This window comes from Polyodon spathula, chromosome 3, assembly GCF_017654505.1.
Source record: "Polyodon spathula isolate WHYD16114869_AA chromosome 3, ASM1765450v1, whole genome shotgun sequence".
NCBI lineage: Eukaryota > Metazoa > Chordata > Actinopteri > Acipenseriformes > Polyodontidae > Polyodon > Polyodon spathula.
In genome coordinates this window covers 30,521,993-30,538,945 of record NC_054536.1, presented here as the reverse complement: position 1 = coordinate 30,538,945, position 16,953 = coordinate 30,521,993, and the positions used below count along the sequence as shown (strand labels likewise).

The following is a 16,953-nucleotide window of genomic DNA, read 5'->3' as shown; positions in this document are numbered from 1 at the left end:
ACTTCCGGGATGCTGATCGGAGGTAAATAAGAATTAAACAGGGACATGCGGTAACTGAAAATCAGTCGATAGTACACATTTACTCAAACAAGCGGGGATACATTTAAAGGTGAGGACAAATAGCAGCAATAATAACACTGTTAAACAAAAATTGAACGATTGTACATATTTATATGATTGAGAATCAATTTAATCTATTTTTTATAGCCAGTTGTTTTGTTTGTTGCAACAATTATAACCTGTTTACGGCTTGTGGAATGAAAGGCTTTCAAGTAAAAATGACCTGGGAAAGAAATACAAAAAGATGGTTCACAAAGCTTTACGCCAAACCCCGAAAGTCACCTGCCAAGAAATGGCGATAGATCTGTAACCACACTGTGGTCCACAGTCTGTGTGCTTCATCGTCAGTGGATTTATGATGCAAGACAAACAGGTCAGAAATGTGTGGATTTTTTCATCCAGGAAGATTGTGTACTGTACAATACCGTACATTTTAAATAGTATTTTGTTTTATAAATAGTTGAAACCATTAACTGGTTGTGGTATACACCAACGTTTTGTTTCATTTGTTTCATAACAGTTAACTTATTGTATGCAATATACCTCCTCGGGCGCAGCTGAAAATTCAAAAGTGTTAAATTATTTTGCATCCACTAGTGGGTACTACCGTCCTGAACTGAAAGGTAATACACATTAATAAATAAATTCATAATTTCTGTATTTCTCACTTTTGCTGTTTAAATGACTTATTAAAGCTTAAAGAGCAAACATCTGGCAGAATTTTCTGTTTGAGTTCACTGAACCATACCCCTTTGTTATTCAGACAGAAGTCAAATTGGTATAAAACATCATTTAAGTAAAAAAGTAATTTACAAAAAAGTTTTCCATTCTTAAAAAAATACATCTCTGAATTATATTTCAAATAAATATATTGGGCCTATTTATATTTTAAAATATGTATTTTGTAAATAGTAAAATTATTTCATGCCCATCCCTGATCACCAGCCCTTTTGAAATGGTAGTCATCATGGATCATACTTATAAAAAATATGTTACTGGGAATGTGTTACAGTAGTGACCAATGTTGCAAATAACTTGAAATTACAAAAAAGACAGAAGCATCTTTTCTAGTACAAAAAAAGGCTAACCCCCAGAACCAATGTGGGTCAATTTTACTGCATGAATGAATGCATATAATCCATTCCAAAGGAGATTCTACCACATAAAAAAAATGTGGCGCTACTCCATTTGAACCATTGTGCATAAAAAAAAAAAAAAAAAACTTGTGTCATATAACATAATAAAAAAGGTCTAGTGGTACATCATTAGATATTGTAAGAACACTGTAAAAGGCCTCATTCCCACAAAGTCAGTACAAGCATATTAGGAGGCTGATTAGCTTCAGGTGTGGAATAGCCCATGTGCATAGTTTTAAAAGTTATGTACCCTTGAGAGGGCAAAACCAACATACTATAACTTACTGCCTTGGGCGCTGAATAGCAAAGTAGGGCAGTTCTAAATAGCATCTTTCTTTGCATTGTGCATTACTGATAGGATTCCAATATCTGCTGCATGTGAAGTGAATTCATTGTGTGGTGGCTGGATCGATGCATGACAATCTACAGCAATAAAACCTTTATTTTTATGTTTATTTCAAGGGCTGGTTATTGTGATTTTTGTCTGCTATTCTATAGAACAAGCCCATCCACTAAAAGATGTATTATTGCAAGGTGAGTACAACTCTAATAGAATATTCAAATGCTTTCGGTTCTTCTATGTTAGTATGTGCCATACACATTATCATACAGTTGGCCGTGTCTTTACTCCAACCTGCAGTTTGCTTTTTGTGGATGAAAATAAAATTGTTAACAAAAATATGTGTATTAACAATCGACTCCAAAGGTAAATAATGGACACAAATGTTGTATGAACCCTACAACTGACAGGTAAATTGAATGTAAGTCAGGGCTCCTGGCTACTGTGAAAGACCTGGAGATCTGGTGCACAAATACAAAATCAGGGCTCCTGGCTACCGTGAAAGACCTTGTGATCAGGTGCACTTATACAAAACTAGATCTTTTTACTTTCCTTTTTAACCAATTCGGGGCACAAAATGGAAGCTGCAGGCAAATGAGAATCTGTTTGCAGTGTACTATATGTTACAACTTTGAGATACTTCTTTAAAATTCACAGTCTAAAAATCATTTGAAAAAGTGAAATGGATGTAATGCAATCATACCATGAGGAATCTACACTTGAAACTTTGGTTGATTGCATTGCTGTACCATACAGTAATTGAAGGGTAAAACTGCAAGATCCCAAAATAGTGCAAAACACTTTTCAATGGCATCTTTTTATTTATTTATTTATTTCTATTTTTTCAGGCTTGCCAGTTGAAATGTAACAACTATATGCAATTAAAGTCCCATTTGAAGGGAGCTAAACACAGAGCGGTAAGTGTGTAAGGAATGCCAGAGCGCTTGTATTACGTGAACGTTAACCGAAACAGCTACTGAAGAACAATTGGTTATTACCTTAGTTATACAGGTCACTTTTATTACATTTTTACCAAGAGTTGTTTAGAAGCAAGTCAAAACTCATCTGCATTTTTCTTATTTGTTTAGAAGCAAGTCAAAACTCATCTGTATTTTTCTTATTTGTTTAGAAGCAAGTCAAAACTCATCTGTATTTTTCTTATTTTAAAGGGGGATGTACTAAAGATACTTTTCATTTAAATGTATTGTTGTAAAAACACAGTAAAAATGCTTTTACACTGGACTAGTATTTTACAGCAACCTGCTGCTCCCCCCCCCAAATTCTGCTGTGGGAAAACAGTTGTGCCTCCTTGGTACGGATTGAGAAATACCGGGGAATATTTTATACTGAAAAGATACAGTTACTGCCCACATTCTGGTAATACTGGGAAAGTACTCATTTCTAAATGAGTGCCAGTAAGCCAGTGTGAGGGAGAAAGGGTTCCAGGAAGATCAAACCACAGTACAGCCATTACAATACATCTTTGGAAGAAGCATTATAAACAGCAGCACAACAAATGTAATGCTTATCAACATCAGCTCTGTATATTTTCAACACTTAGCGTTTTTTTTTGTGAGGCGCGGTTCTCAGTACGTGTGTTTGATAACCTTCCTCATACATCGTCCAGTTCTGTTGAGCTTGTCTGTGGCCTGGCAAGTCACTCCCAAGAAGATGAAACAAGACAGCAGCTTGTAATTGTCTTGCAAATAAATACCACCTTGTAGCAGATGTCCTTTGTTGGGTCGCTCGTGTGGAAATGTCCTTGCATAGAACACTGGCTGCCATGGCCTGCCCTCTGTGGCCTGGCTTCCCCTCAGGCCTGGCTTGAACCAGGGCACGGAACTGGCTCTGGAGTTCTCAGCTCAGCAGGATGTTGGTCTGGCTGGATAGCAGTAGAACTGTCACCAGCAGCCATACCAGCTCAGAGCTTGATCTTATCAACTCTCAGAAGCTGAACAAGGTTGGGCCAGGCCAGAACTTGGATGGGGGTCCTCTGTGTAAAATAAAGAGCTGCGTGAAGTGGTGTTGGGGGCTCTGTGGAGGACACACTTTCCTCTAAGCCACTGTGCTAGGGGGACACGGTGTTGAAGGCGTGCCTTCCTTTGGATGACGCTTAACCTGATTTAGTAACTCATGAGAAACCTTTTAATGAGAACCTGTTCTCAGTTGGGACACCCTGAATAAACAAAGAATACTTTGGATTGATCAGCTTGTGCTAACTGGTAAGAGGATGGGGTCAATCCAACTTTGAGAAGTCACAATCGAAGTCGGCGGTCAATTTGCAAAAAAAAATGTTTAATTGAAGATGTATGGCAACAGAACTTGTCATGTTTGTTAGACAATGATGTGCCATCACCGAGGCTCTGTGCAGGCTGTATCATGAGTATTTCTTGCATAGTGATACTCTATATGGTTTCTGATTCAGTGACTCTCACTAATTTAGTTATTTTGCTTATTTTTTCCGGACAACGTCCTTTTGCAGAGAGTGGAAGCGATTGCTAAGAATGGTAAGTACATCAAAAAATGTGTAGTAGTAAATATGCTGATTACAAAATGTATTCCAGATTATGGCCTATAAGTGCATGGGGTTCCAAATACTCCCATTGCTTAACTTAGACATTCTCATCATAATTGTTTGTACATTTTGAGCTGGGCAATTGTCACACTGTCAGACACTGCCACAGCAGACTTAGAATTTCCCCTGATAGTTCTGAAAGCAAGCAAACACACCTATGTCCTGAACTAAGCACCCCCTGTCTCTCCTTCAACCCTGGACCTCTCCCATGCAAAGCGTGCCAGTTGGGTCAAATTGTGTGCTGGTTGACACCAGAAAACTCCTTTCAGCTTAAGGCCCCATTCACACTGGAGCTATGGCAAATGACCCAGGATTGGATCGTTTCAGAAAATGATCCAAGCTCAGGTCGAGGAGGATTCAGACAGGAGAGCTCGGGAAAACAAGCCAAACTCGTTTTCTCTCCATTGCCGGTCCAAGATCATTTACCATTTCTCACGAATTTCAAACGAGCTTAGCTCCCATCGAATGCCCAGCTGATGTTTATCCACAGTATATCCTGGCATGTGTTTACATAATGGTGAACAACAGACACTCAGAAGCTCTTCAAGTTTTTTATGATGTTTATGACATTTGTTACAATTTTCCTTTCGAGACTTTATTAATTTCATACATAAGCAGACCGTAAAAGTTGTGCGGAACGAGACAATTCAGAAGATGGCGAGCTTTCCAATAGAAGAGAAAGTGGATGCTCAGTCAATTTATTTAAATGCAACAGTGTTTCCCATCCACAGTGAAATGTCAAGCTTTCCAATTGATCCGCCCCCAGACGGATTAGCATTCACAGGGGGGTGGGAGGGAACGATCAGCGGCAGGCTTGATTGACCAGATGAGCTGAGACCCCCTGATTTTGCACTATCGGGTGGGATCGTTTTAAGCGAGCTGAGGTTGTTTGAGGAACATTCACACAGGTCTCCAAGCGATCACAACTGGTCCTGGGACTGGATTGTTAGCTCCAGACGGTCCTATGTGAATGGGGTATAATTCTAACCCAGTCCTCCTGAGGTGGAAGGCTTTATGGGCTAGTGAATTGGCCCAATGCACCACCTAGCCCCCATGTGATTACGTAATCATGTAAATGAAGCTGCAGCCATAATTTGTCTGGCCGCTTCAATAGTATTTTATCTCCAATTTTTTACCCCTGTTTTCTCCCCAGTTTAGTGTGCCCAATTAATGTCTGTATCCTTGACTCACAACCCCCCCCCGCCCCCCCGCTGGAGCACGCGTTCTCTGAATCGCTCTCCTGCCAATTCATCTTTTTTCGCCCTGCGGATCCACAGCGAGGCCATCAGACCTATAGTGCCGGAGGACAACACAGATCTGGAGGCTCCACTGCAAAACCACAGGTGCCCTCTCGGCCACAGGGGTTGCTAATGCGCAGTGAGCTGTGGATTCCCCTGCCGACCTTGGCCCTCCCTACTGGGGCAGCGCTCGGCCCCCTAGGAACTCCTGGTCACGGTCAGCTGTGACATAGCCTGGACTCGAGCCTGCGATCCCCAGCCTATAGGGCACATCCACATGGAGTGCCTTTGCTGGATGCACCACTCGGGAGACCCCTCTTTTTTGTTTTTATGACCATTCATACCAATGAGTGCCCATAAAGTCATTGCTGTGCCATCTGGTACAATAACTTGATAACTTAATAACTTTCACAAAATTACCTGATTGAACCAAGGTCCGGAACACTGTGGAAAGCCATTGGATCATGATGTTTTTAAGCAGGTCAGATTTACTGTTGAAGTTAGTGGTAAGTACGGATTTAGCCTGCCTGTAATTTTATTCCAGGTTTGGCAATTGGGTGAGACACTGCTGCCACTGTATATCCCCACAGTTTGCTGTTGGCTGTGTGATAGCAGAAAGCTATTTTTTTTTTGCTTTCTGAGTTTGTCTCTTTATTTTCAGCTAAAAAATGGAGGTCTCTGGAGCAGTACCTTAAAAATACCAAACTTAATGAGCCTGTGATTGGTAAGTGGCACTGTTAAGCTGAAGATTAAAGATGCTGATTAAGGAGGGGGTGGGGGGATTCAGTTAACAAAAACAGTGCGACATCCTGACATTAAATCAAACTTTTCCATAGGCATTGAGGCAGTCTTACGGTTTTTTCAGTTATCTAAGACTCCTGTTGCTTAGAAGTTTCATCCATTCCAGGTTTTACTACAAGCTGCTAGCCAGGTAACAAGCTCAATTGTGTCTTATTGAACTCCTTGTAAAACCAAGAATGGATCAAGCTGCTTTGCAGTGGGTCTTCTTTACATCCCTGATCTAGGAATCTCTTGTCAGATTCTAATAAAACATCTTATAATATCAGAATATGGGGGTATATAGTGGCTGTCTGTATGTCACACTTATTGTGGTGAATTTTGCTAGGAATATTCTTTAGTGCAAGGTATGGAGTGTATCAAAAGAAACAACAGGCCAGATTTACATAGATTTAGGTTATACATGTTACAGGTGGGAATAATTTAGAATTTACAGTAGTGGCAGGGGATGATTGTCGCTGACATGCCTGTTTTTAACGGTCTGCAGGTCTGCAGTATGTGGTAGAGTTCCGTAGCCCCAATGATGAGCTGCCTCCACATTACTTGTGCAAGCTGTGTGAAGTCAAGGCAAAGCAGCTAGGCTTTGTTACTCATATCACTGGCTGGAAACATCGCTACAATTACATGGTTGGTAAAAATTTTAAATGACAATAATATGTACTGTAGTTTTCGGTGTATAACGTGCTCCCGTTTACATATTAAACACAACAGCGCATGCATGTGTCGTGTGCATAGTTCTATGCCCACATGTATGTTACCAGAGCACAGCTGAGATTAAAGTAGGAGACGCCAATAACACTGCAATAATACTGAAATATACAGGCTTCCTGAAAAGCGTGTGAGAGCTGCTGCTACTGGATTGCAGTATTTAATCAATGAGACCATACAAGAACTACTGTAACCAATGCCAGAACAAACACATTCGTTTTTTTTGTGATGGTTTATTTTTGCTATTAATAACTAGTGCTGGAACAAATTGAACAAAGATTTCATCACATGTAGCCAAAGGCAAAAATCTTTCTGTCAGAAATTACAGTTTATAGAAATTGGAAATAGGCATCACAACGTGTTTGGCCTTGCACCGATTTACCACTTTGGCAGAAATTACAAAACAGTTTCTGAAATGGCAGTTGAAAAAGAGCTCTGTTTTTCTGGGTTGGGGGTGGGGGGAATTAGGGGGATACTGATGCAGGTACCTCCCCCAGAAATGCCTTACGCTTTTATACACAGGCCTAACTTGCAGGGCAATGTATCAAGCGTTTGCAATGGCATTAAGGCCACGGTGCCGAGTTTACACTTTCCTTAAAATGGCCCCGCATGTGTCTTGACGCTTTTGGCAAGTTAAGGCCCTGTTAGCACCGCAAAGCTCCAACACTCATTAGCCATGCGTTTTAAGATGGGCCAAGCCTTAATTATATGCATGTGCAAATTGTAGGTGGGGGGTTCATTTGTAAATGAAGTCTGTGATATTAAAATGAAGCATTAGACCAGCAGCACCCGCCCTAAAAGGGTCCACAAATAAGTCTGATTTCAAATTGGTCTTATTTATGGGCATAGAAAGTCAGAAGGCAGCTGATAGGAAAGAGCATTATGGCAGCAGTCATAAGGGCCTGGAAAATTCACAGTATTTTAAAAAATAATGCAGTAATGACAAAAAATAAATAAATACACAGAGCGTTACGAAACTGACATTTTATTAAAAAAACACACACACACATTTTCTATTTACATTGTATTCTAATGATGTAAGTTGCCTAAATGTGTTATCATTGATAGTTCATCAAGAACATCACCCAAAAACCAAGGCTGAAACATTTTAACATTTAGCCTACCTACTGAGTCACCTCTTTAAAATGTACATTGTAACGCGATTCGCTATTGAAACTTTAAATTGAAACAGACTTTCGAATGGTCTGTGTTGGCTGCAAAAAAAAAAAAAAAAAAAAAAAAAAAAAAAAAGCAGCAGACTAAGTAGATTTTTTAAAAACAACGTTGAATGACAAATTTAGCAACATTTTCGAGTTTTGTAAGCCTTTTAAAACATAGTATGTTTTCCTGGCTCTAATCCCAGAATATTAAACACGGGCGAAACTGCAAACCTGAAATGACAAAACCGAAGCTTTTGTGTTTTTCTTTTAGTCCTCACGGAAATCTGCGGTGAAATTTCCTGAAATCTGCAACGAGAAAAGAGTTCTGCAGAATTCTGCAGCAATGACTTTTGAATGAAAAACAGTGTTAACGAGTATAAATAAATAAGAAAAGGTAATTTGGTTAGCTAAAATTCATTTTTTTTATTAAATCATATGATCTGAAAACAAAAAACCCAGAACAAACATGTTCGTCATATTTTATGGAAATCAAAGAAGAAAAAAACAACATACAATAAAGCAAAGAGAGCTCTTACAGCACTGACTATTGGATGCCATTTTTAAAAAATACACTAAAACAACAGTTCTTAAAAAATAAATTAAATACAGTTATGGCCAAAACATATGACTATAATACAGAAGACAGAACATAGAAATAGTTTGGAAGCTTTGACAAACGACACTGATTGGCTGATAAACTAGCTTTTTTGTTTCTTTGACCAAGGCCACAATGTGAAAGTGCTACCATCACATACCACAAAACAAACGGGAAAGTAATGATTTAAAAAAAGAGGATTTTTACAAAAATGTTAAGTCATCCCAAGTGATCGGATAGTATCTAATGTAGTTCACCGCCCCCTTCCTTTTTGAGGATTCATGTTTCTACACCATGTACGAATAAAATAGCAACATGGCATATATTTGGATTGATTTTTGTTCAGAAAACTTGATGCAGTCTTAAAGTTTGCAAATGTTAGAAGCTACATAGTGAGTGTTGTGTATAACAGTTGGTGTGACTGTTCTATCCTTTTAGAAAAAGAAGCATGCTGATATGGTACCGTTTGATGAAACGCAAGTCAAGGATGCGAGAATGCACAAGACAATTAAAGATAAGGCAGAGCTTGTTGAGCATTTGGAAGGAAGGGGTGAAATAGAGGTAAGTACAGGTTCATCTACAAGTCTGGATACTGCTCGAAGGCACTGGGATTTAAGTCACCTAACGGTTGGGTGCAGTCGTGTTGCCTAACTGTAATCATGAGAGCGTCTAAAAGATAATTGCCATGGCCATCTTGGATCAAGCAAAGATGAATGAGTAAAGCCATACAACGCTTAAATCTGTATTTTTCTGTAGAATATGAAAAGGTTTGAGAAATGTGAATGTGATATTTTGATGTCCTGGGGTGGGGAAATATGTAATGGACAGCCTATTTCAATATTATTGCTAACATTTTGTTGGAAGGGACAGCTATATGCTCAGAATAATACAAAAAAAAAGGTTCTTGCAGAGATTATCTTGTTATAAATTCATTGGTATTAATTACATATTTTTTTTTCTACATAGTAAGGTTTAGCTGCTTGTCTGCGTGTTACTCTATACTTGTGGAAATGCACGAATGCAGTGCAATTCATACATAAATCCAGGACTAAAAGCGACACAGAAAAGGTTAAAACACATCTTGTATGGGGGAAAAACAGCATATTGTAGATGGTTTTATATAGCTAATTAGTGTATTAATTCAAAGGGACCACTGTTGTGTTTACAAACACATTCAATTAATGAAAATAACTATTCAAACTTTTTTCTTTTGTTTTTAAGGTTGTGATAGAGAAGTTGACAGAAGATCCAGCTTTAAAGAGACCAAACATTGAACCAGGTATGTTTTTGAGGCTTTTCAAGCTGAATATGTAAAAAAAAATATATAGTATTGGAAAAGTGTTACTGCCCTGACCAAGGTTAGACATCCAAGCTAATCCTGCCCAGGCAAATTGAATAAAATGTAATTAAACTTACTTTTGATAAACCCTTTTCACTGATGTCACCAACGTTAAATTGGGAGGAAGTATTTTAAATTAATCAAACCAAGAAACATTATGATTTGGGCTGCAGGGAAGGAGTTTTTTTTTGGCCAGATTCACTAACTATTTGATAGGCCCGTCACTAAGTAATCAGGGTGATCTTTATTGAACTCAGATTCAGTTGTTAATAACTCTGAAATCTAATTTTGGTAGGTGCTATCAATGCCACACTCCAAATCAGGCAAAGGACTAGATAATTTGTGGACCATAATTCTTGACACCCATACAGGCTTATGTACCTGCATATTACTGGCATACTTGTGTTTTTGTGCTTTAATTATGAAAATTCTGAACTTTTTTTTATTATTATTTAATTTTTGTATTTATAGATGCAAGGAAGACAGCAGCAAAGATCCCACGGGTGGATATCCCAAGAGCTCAGCGTAAATGTTTTTATGCTTTACAGTAGCTTCCCAAAATAATGTTCCCAGAGTTTTCCTTGAATAAGAGGCAGTGTGCAATGCTTGGTTTAAAGCAATCCATAACTTTAAAACGTAGAATCTGAATCAGGAATTTGAAACGAACCAGAACAGGAACGATAAACAAAATAAAACGCAAATAGTTTTCAGTTATTACGCTCTGGAACGAAAATGATATTCAGGGTTTTGTTTATAGGTTAATAGCATTTTTTTGTTCGTTCCCTTTCAGCCTGTTCTCTCTGTTTCTTTCCATTGTTTTCAAACATACAGTTATTTGAAAAAAAAGTGCTCTTCCCATGGTCTTACACCTAAGCAGTCAACGACAAAGCATTACATCACAGCCAGCTAATGAAATTAAACATTATTTAGCTTGCTTTTTCAGAGCAGCCAGCGAATCAAATAGCACTATATTGCCTTCAGTTCAGGCTTCCACCTTGCGGTCAGCTACATGCTGGATCCACGTTATGTGATCAGTCTTGTATTCGCTCAAAATAAACAGGTACTGTTATTAACTTATTAAGTTATATACACAGAAAACAAGCTGTAAAAGTGTGTATGGCAAGTGAAGCGCTTTGTTAATAATCAGAGGTTTGCTAGTTATATTCCTGGATATTAAGAATGAAGACATTTTACCATTCACTTGAGAAAACAGCAATGTTTATTGTATAATTCATTTATTTAGTTGTATTCTCAATCATTTAACGATTTGTGATTTAATTGTTCAGTCTTACTGTGAAATGTGCATACTGATGATAACAGTGTTCCCCTTAGTGCTTAATAATAGAGTGTTCGTACCTAATTAATTACTTGGATTTTTTTCTCCATATATATATTTGGTTTAAAACAGAGTAGCTATGCAATAAGAAATATGTAGGTTATGGTAAATATGTAATGCTTTGAAGAGATGTTTGTCACAAAAAATCAGCCGTTTGGAACTTTTGGAACCAGAGCTGTAAATTACAGTTCGGTTCGGAGTTGAACCGGAAAAGAAAAAAAATCTGGTTTGAATCCCTGATCAGGATTCTAAAGTAACCCTATAAGAAACCAAGTCAAGTACAGTACTGAGTATGGGCTGCACACCTTAGTACACTGAAGACGGAACTAGCCGAAATGTTTGTCTACATGACTTCTTCTAGTTTTACCTTGGCTTAAATCAAGGTTTTCCCTCTAAACATTGACTTTAATAGCCATGAGTACTGGGTCTTGTTCTCGGACTGTGGTACAGTTTATGGTTTTTGTCACGTAACATAAATTGGATTTGTACTGTAATCTAATGTCTGTTTGTTCGACCTGCGTTCAAGGTGGGCGATTTCCTAATGATGGCCCAGCAGGAAGGCACCAGGATGACTTTCGACGTGGATTGCCCCCAGACCATTTTCCCAGTCGGATGCATCCCAGAGATTTTCCCAATGATTTTCACACTAAAATGCCCAGTGATGATTTTCCGATTGGGATGGCTCGTGAAGATATTCCCACTGGGATGCACAATGAGGCTTTTCCTAGTATGAGCTACCTAGATGACCCTGGAAGAAGATATCCTGATGAATTTCCTAGTGGAAGGTACCCTGAAGACGGCTCCCTTAGAGGGGAGAGGATGAGGCTGGAAATAAGCGACTTTGAAAATGGATGCTCTGACATGAGAAGGTACAAGGTGTTCTTTGCTGGTGGAATTGTGTAATAGAACAACCTGTTGCGTTTCATTCACATTTATGTTAAATCAGCTTTTATAAAATTAGTGTCACCAAAAACTAATTTCACTGACTTTGCAGAGTAAAATAATATTTGAAATGCAGCAGTCTATTCATGGATGAGTGTGTAGGAACAATTGATTAGTATATTAAGTTGATTAGTTCCAATTAAAATATTTTAAGATTGGATAGATCAAGGATTTACTATACACACTCATGCCAGACACAAAGTTCCATTAAAAGCAGCAGTTTATTAAACACAGAAATATTAAAAAACAGAAAACCCAAGTCAGAAATAATTGTGTGTGCTATGCATAAAAGATAATTATTACCATTAAATATAAGTTATCTCAGTGTACTTCTCTATAAATAGCAAGTTTACTTTAAAATCTCATCATGTGCGCACAAGGTCATCTACAACGTTCATTAAGTTACTTTTCATAAATTATTTAACTAATTATTCAATTGGATTTCAATTCAATTTGATTCTTCCCAATGGGATCAACAACACAGTCCTTATGCGCTGTCCTCATCTTTAATTCTTCAACCACAAATGTGGCCAAAAGTATGATTCTCATGGGACTGAAATAGGGCTATTGATATTCCATTCTAGGAAGCAGCAAATTCAGTTTAAAAAAAAAAAAAAAGACCCATTCTGTTTTTCCCACTTTTATCAATTTATTAAGAATTAAACATGGCGTCTGAACAGAAATATAATGTTGATATTTAAAATAAGTAAATTAATAAATATTGCATCTTCCCATTTTTGTTTCTTTGTTGATTCTGCCTTATTTGCCAAATTTAGCAAGAGGTGTGTCGCCAGACAGAATGCCCTTAGGAAACAACCAGTGTGTAGTGTAGTGACTACATCTTTTACACAGTAAAGCGATTCATTTCTTTTAAGGAATGTATAGCTAGGAAATAGCTTTCAGCTTGTTTCTTCATCATCAGATAATGTAATTTAATTAAGAAACGGTTATGGTTTAACATTGCTAATTATAGCTTTATTAAATGCAGGTAGAGCGGAAATAAGTAAACTAAAAAATAATGACATACACAATTAATTTATCTTACTTCCTTCGGGAAAGCCCTGTCTTGAGCGCAGTACCTTGGATCTAAGTTTTTCAGCATAAAGAATGCTGTGCTTTGCCATTTTCTTGTTGCCATCTTTTTTGCTTTCTTGTTCTCTTCGTGTTTTAATGGCAATATGATCTAATGGTATTGGCTCGTACATGATCAATTGAATGGCAGCAAAATTTGCAGAGTAGCATCCTACCATCCTAATGTAGGTAATCACATTTTCTTTTGGTTATGTCCAATAATAGTGACCCGATGTCCTGTAAAAATAAAATTGGAGGTCTTCTGAGAATGATCTGGGATAAAAAGAAATGGACAGTTTGCACTGGACTACATTTTACCAATGTAGGTAAAAATTCAGAATCTGCTTCTTGTGGTGATTTTTAGCTCTGTGCTAATCGACGGTGTATCTCTCACCCTATAGCATGCAGTCTCTCAACTGATTTTCTCCAAGGTCCTTGGTGTCAAGATTCCTTGTATAGTATCTGCAGCAGAGGTTAGCTTTATGGTTTCCTTCAGTTGAGGAGCAGCATTCCTTGGGCTTTCAGAGTTTGAGAGCAACATGCTACCTTTTTTTAGCTGTTTTAAAGCTAAATTCTGTGTTGCACTTTCCTTAAGTTAATAATTCCGGTCATGAGAGCCTTAGTGTTTGTAATAACGGCCTCAACATCCAGCCTGTAAGCCTCTTGTTGTAACTGTTGTTTATTTTCAATAGTGAGTTTGAAATGCACCTCACCAGAAGACAAGGAATGGATCGCATGGCTCCAATGGAGGTAAATTACAGAGACTTGTATTTTAAAAGCTATATCTCCTATCAGAGAATAAGAAGAATGCCTATCAGGGACAATTATTATTATTTTATTGTTTTTAGAAATACTTAATGTGAAGACATTAACAGAAGCTTTTAATAATTTATTTTAGTTTTACAACATATCTTGTGATTGAGCATTTTTTGTTCATATGGACAATTTACTTCTTATGTTTCTCAGGATGAAGGCGTCTGGAGTGGCCTGGCAAGTTCTGCAGTTCTTGAATGCCTGGTAAATGTGGTTCATCGCACAGGGTTGCATGTTTAACGTGCAGGAAGGTGTTTTAAAGTGCTGGACACATTAGGCAACAGAAGTATAGCCTTAATTGGGTTTGATATGTTAATGTATTTAAAAAAATAAATACATTATCGTAAAATACTCTAATGCAGTTCATCTACTAATGTCAGTAGTTTAATTACCTATAAATCATTATTCATTTATTTAAAAATAACCAACATCCCATGTTTTAATATATTGATCTTTGTATGTCTCCTAAAAAAATAATCTGTGAAAAATTGCAGAATAGCACTTTTACCCCTAGTTTTTGATCCAAGCTGAAACAACCAATTCAATTTGTGATTTGGGAGAATTGTTCCCATTCTCAAGTTAAACACCTCTCTTTACCCACTGAACCTAAGCAACAAATGCTACCAAGCACCTGAACCCTCGAGACCAGGCCCAACCTTGCTAGACTCTGTCTGGCCTTATCGGGCACCCAACCTGAAGACTACAGTGTATGTTTTAAATGGTTCTTTTTCTTCAGGAAAACTTCCATATAGAAACTGAGGGCGATGCACAGATGGTTCTGAAGATCACACAGAAGCTGACTGACATACTGATGGAGTATCGACTGAGAGATGTTGCAGCAGTGAGTTAATTGCAGATGGAACCTGTGTTACAAACACCTTGTTTGAAAAGTAGACCAGAGAAAGTAGTGCTGTCAGAACTGGCTGTTGTCTACTTAAACCAGAGAAATCCCTGTAACATGATAGAATGAGTTTGAAATAACATGAGAGATCTTGAGATAGCCAATCAAACTATTGAGTAGAGTGGTTCTAGCCTTGTCAATGTTCAGAAATTATGTATTGTTTATGTCACTGTTCTAAATTATTTTGTTTTGAAAATCCTAATTTGTTTTTTAGCCTAAAAGCAATGAACAGCCCTCTGATACTCAGGAATATCCTCTGATGAGAATGTCTGGGGGAGATTGCTATCTAAGAGGTAATTGTATAGGTTTGAGCAACTTGATCACTAGTGAGAATAAAATGCCAGCCACAGCTAGGAATTGCTTTAAGTACCAGAGTGATCCCTGTCCAAATGCACTGCCAGCTGAGCAGTCTTACAAAGAGGATACTACATTACTCTAAGTTAAGTGCTGTGTTTGTTATGAGTACAGATAGCCGAATAACCAACATAGCCTTCATAGTAATATGTGGAACAATCGGTTCTTATCCTCAGCTTCAGGAAACGTAAGCAAGCCTTTTGCTTGATGCATAGTTTGTGCAGTCCAAGGTGGTCTGTGTTTTGCAACAGGTGATGTATTGACCAGTGAACAAGCTGGACTCGAGAGCTGTGCTGTAATCATCATAAGATTAGACCTGAAAAGTACCAGAATAGGTTCAGTTTAACAACTGCGGTTGGTCTCGTAGTACAGTTTAGCCTGTGAACATGGACACAGCCTGTTACATCTTAATTACAGATTCCATGACGAAAACACAGACGTTTTGCACAGTTCAATGTTTTTTTTGTTTATGTTTATGGGATTGGACTGGTGGATTGCCATATCCATTCACTTAATATTTCTCTCTTCCTGGTGGTTTTCATTTATAAAGGTCCGTCCAGATATCCTGATGAATTCTCACCTGCCTCCAGAAACAGGTTAGGGAAGTCCCTGTTCTGATTGGGTAGAATCAGAAAGAGGAACGGCCTCTACAATTCACATAGACCAAGTAAAGGCAATGACGAAATGAATATCAGGACATTCATTTGGCAGAAGTATTTTTTTTCCCCCTAATTCTTTTTTTTTTTTTTTTTTTTTTTAATAGGAATGCATCTTTTTTAAATCATTTTAAATCCGCTGTACAATAGTATTATTCCATTCTTAATCAATTGACCAGCTAGGCTATTTGTTTTGTATGGTAACAAAAAAGGTATGCATTTGTGCTCGAGGTAGTACTTGATATTAGGTTAGATCAGGTGTAACTGCAAAAAAAAAAATGTATAGCCAAGATTATTATTTTGTTCTTTTGTTTTTAAGTTTGTTAAAGTACTTTTCCATTGTCTGTATATACAGACCCATAGGGGCTGTGGCACCCCCACAAAATGTTCAGTTTACAGCCAATTTAGAATGGGGTTTCATTGCTCTATAGTAATGATATCTGTTTGAAGAGTCGGCTGTTGTCAATTGCTGTTGATAATCAGTGGCCAAATAAATAGGGAGGCAGAAAAAAGATTTAGGGCTTAGGGCCCCCTTAAGCTCCCAGCAGCAGTAGCTTATTGTATCGGACTGACAACACTTTATTAATATTACTTTAATATTAATATTGTTGTTATTATTATTATTCAAGGTGACTTGCAGGTTTTACAGGACAGTACAGGGTTACAATGCAAGGTTAATATTTAAATACAGTATAGTTTACTGTAAGTGCAAATAATACTACTAAAATACAATATGAAATAGGATGCAACAAGTTAGGATTACAAGAGAATTATAGCTGCAATTACATAATAGCAGGTTTGCCTCAATTTGGCTTTTAAATGCATTTTCTCCACTAGCCAACAGAAAAAAGAAAACAGCCCATCCTAGTTTATTCTAATATCTTAAAGGGTATTTAAGGACCTTTTTTTATTTTATTGTGTTACATGTTCC

The 16,953-nt window shown here is 37.7% G+C and overlaps 1 protein-coding gene across 11 annotated transcripts; it reads left to right on the top strand.

The window, feature by feature from the left end:
• Nucleotides 1-10: 10 nt before the first annotated feature.
• Nucleotides 11-16,677, top strand: LOC121312964. Of its 11 annotated transcripts, none has more exons than XM_041244989.1 (14): nucleotides 11-109; nucleotides 1,695-1,730; nucleotides 2,385-2,453; nucleotides 4,019-4,043; nucleotides 6,011-6,073; nucleotides 6,635-6,774; nucleotides 9,049-9,171; nucleotides 9,832-9,889; nucleotides 10,421-10,480; nucleotides 11,812-12,154; nucleotides 13,991-14,048; nucleotides 14,265-14,315; nucleotides 14,848-14,952; nucleotides 15,227-15,910. In XM_041244989.1, exons 2-14 carry the CDS (start codon nucleotides 1,716-1,718, stop codon nucleotides 15,449-15,451), a joined length of 1,335 nt encoding a protein of 444 aa, XP_041100923.1. In that variant the 5' UTR covers nucleotides 11-109; nucleotides 1,695-1,715; the 3' UTR covers nucleotides 15,452-15,910. The 11 variants fall into 11 exon arrangements, 9 of the variants coding, with proteins under 9 accessions (XP_041100923.1, XP_041100920.1, XP_041100921.1 ...); XM_041244986.1 differs by having other exon boundaries at nucleotides 1,659-1,730; XM_041244987.1 differs by having other exon boundaries at nucleotides 581-1,730.
• The last annotated feature ends 276 nt before the right edge of the window (nucleotides 16,678-16,953 follow it).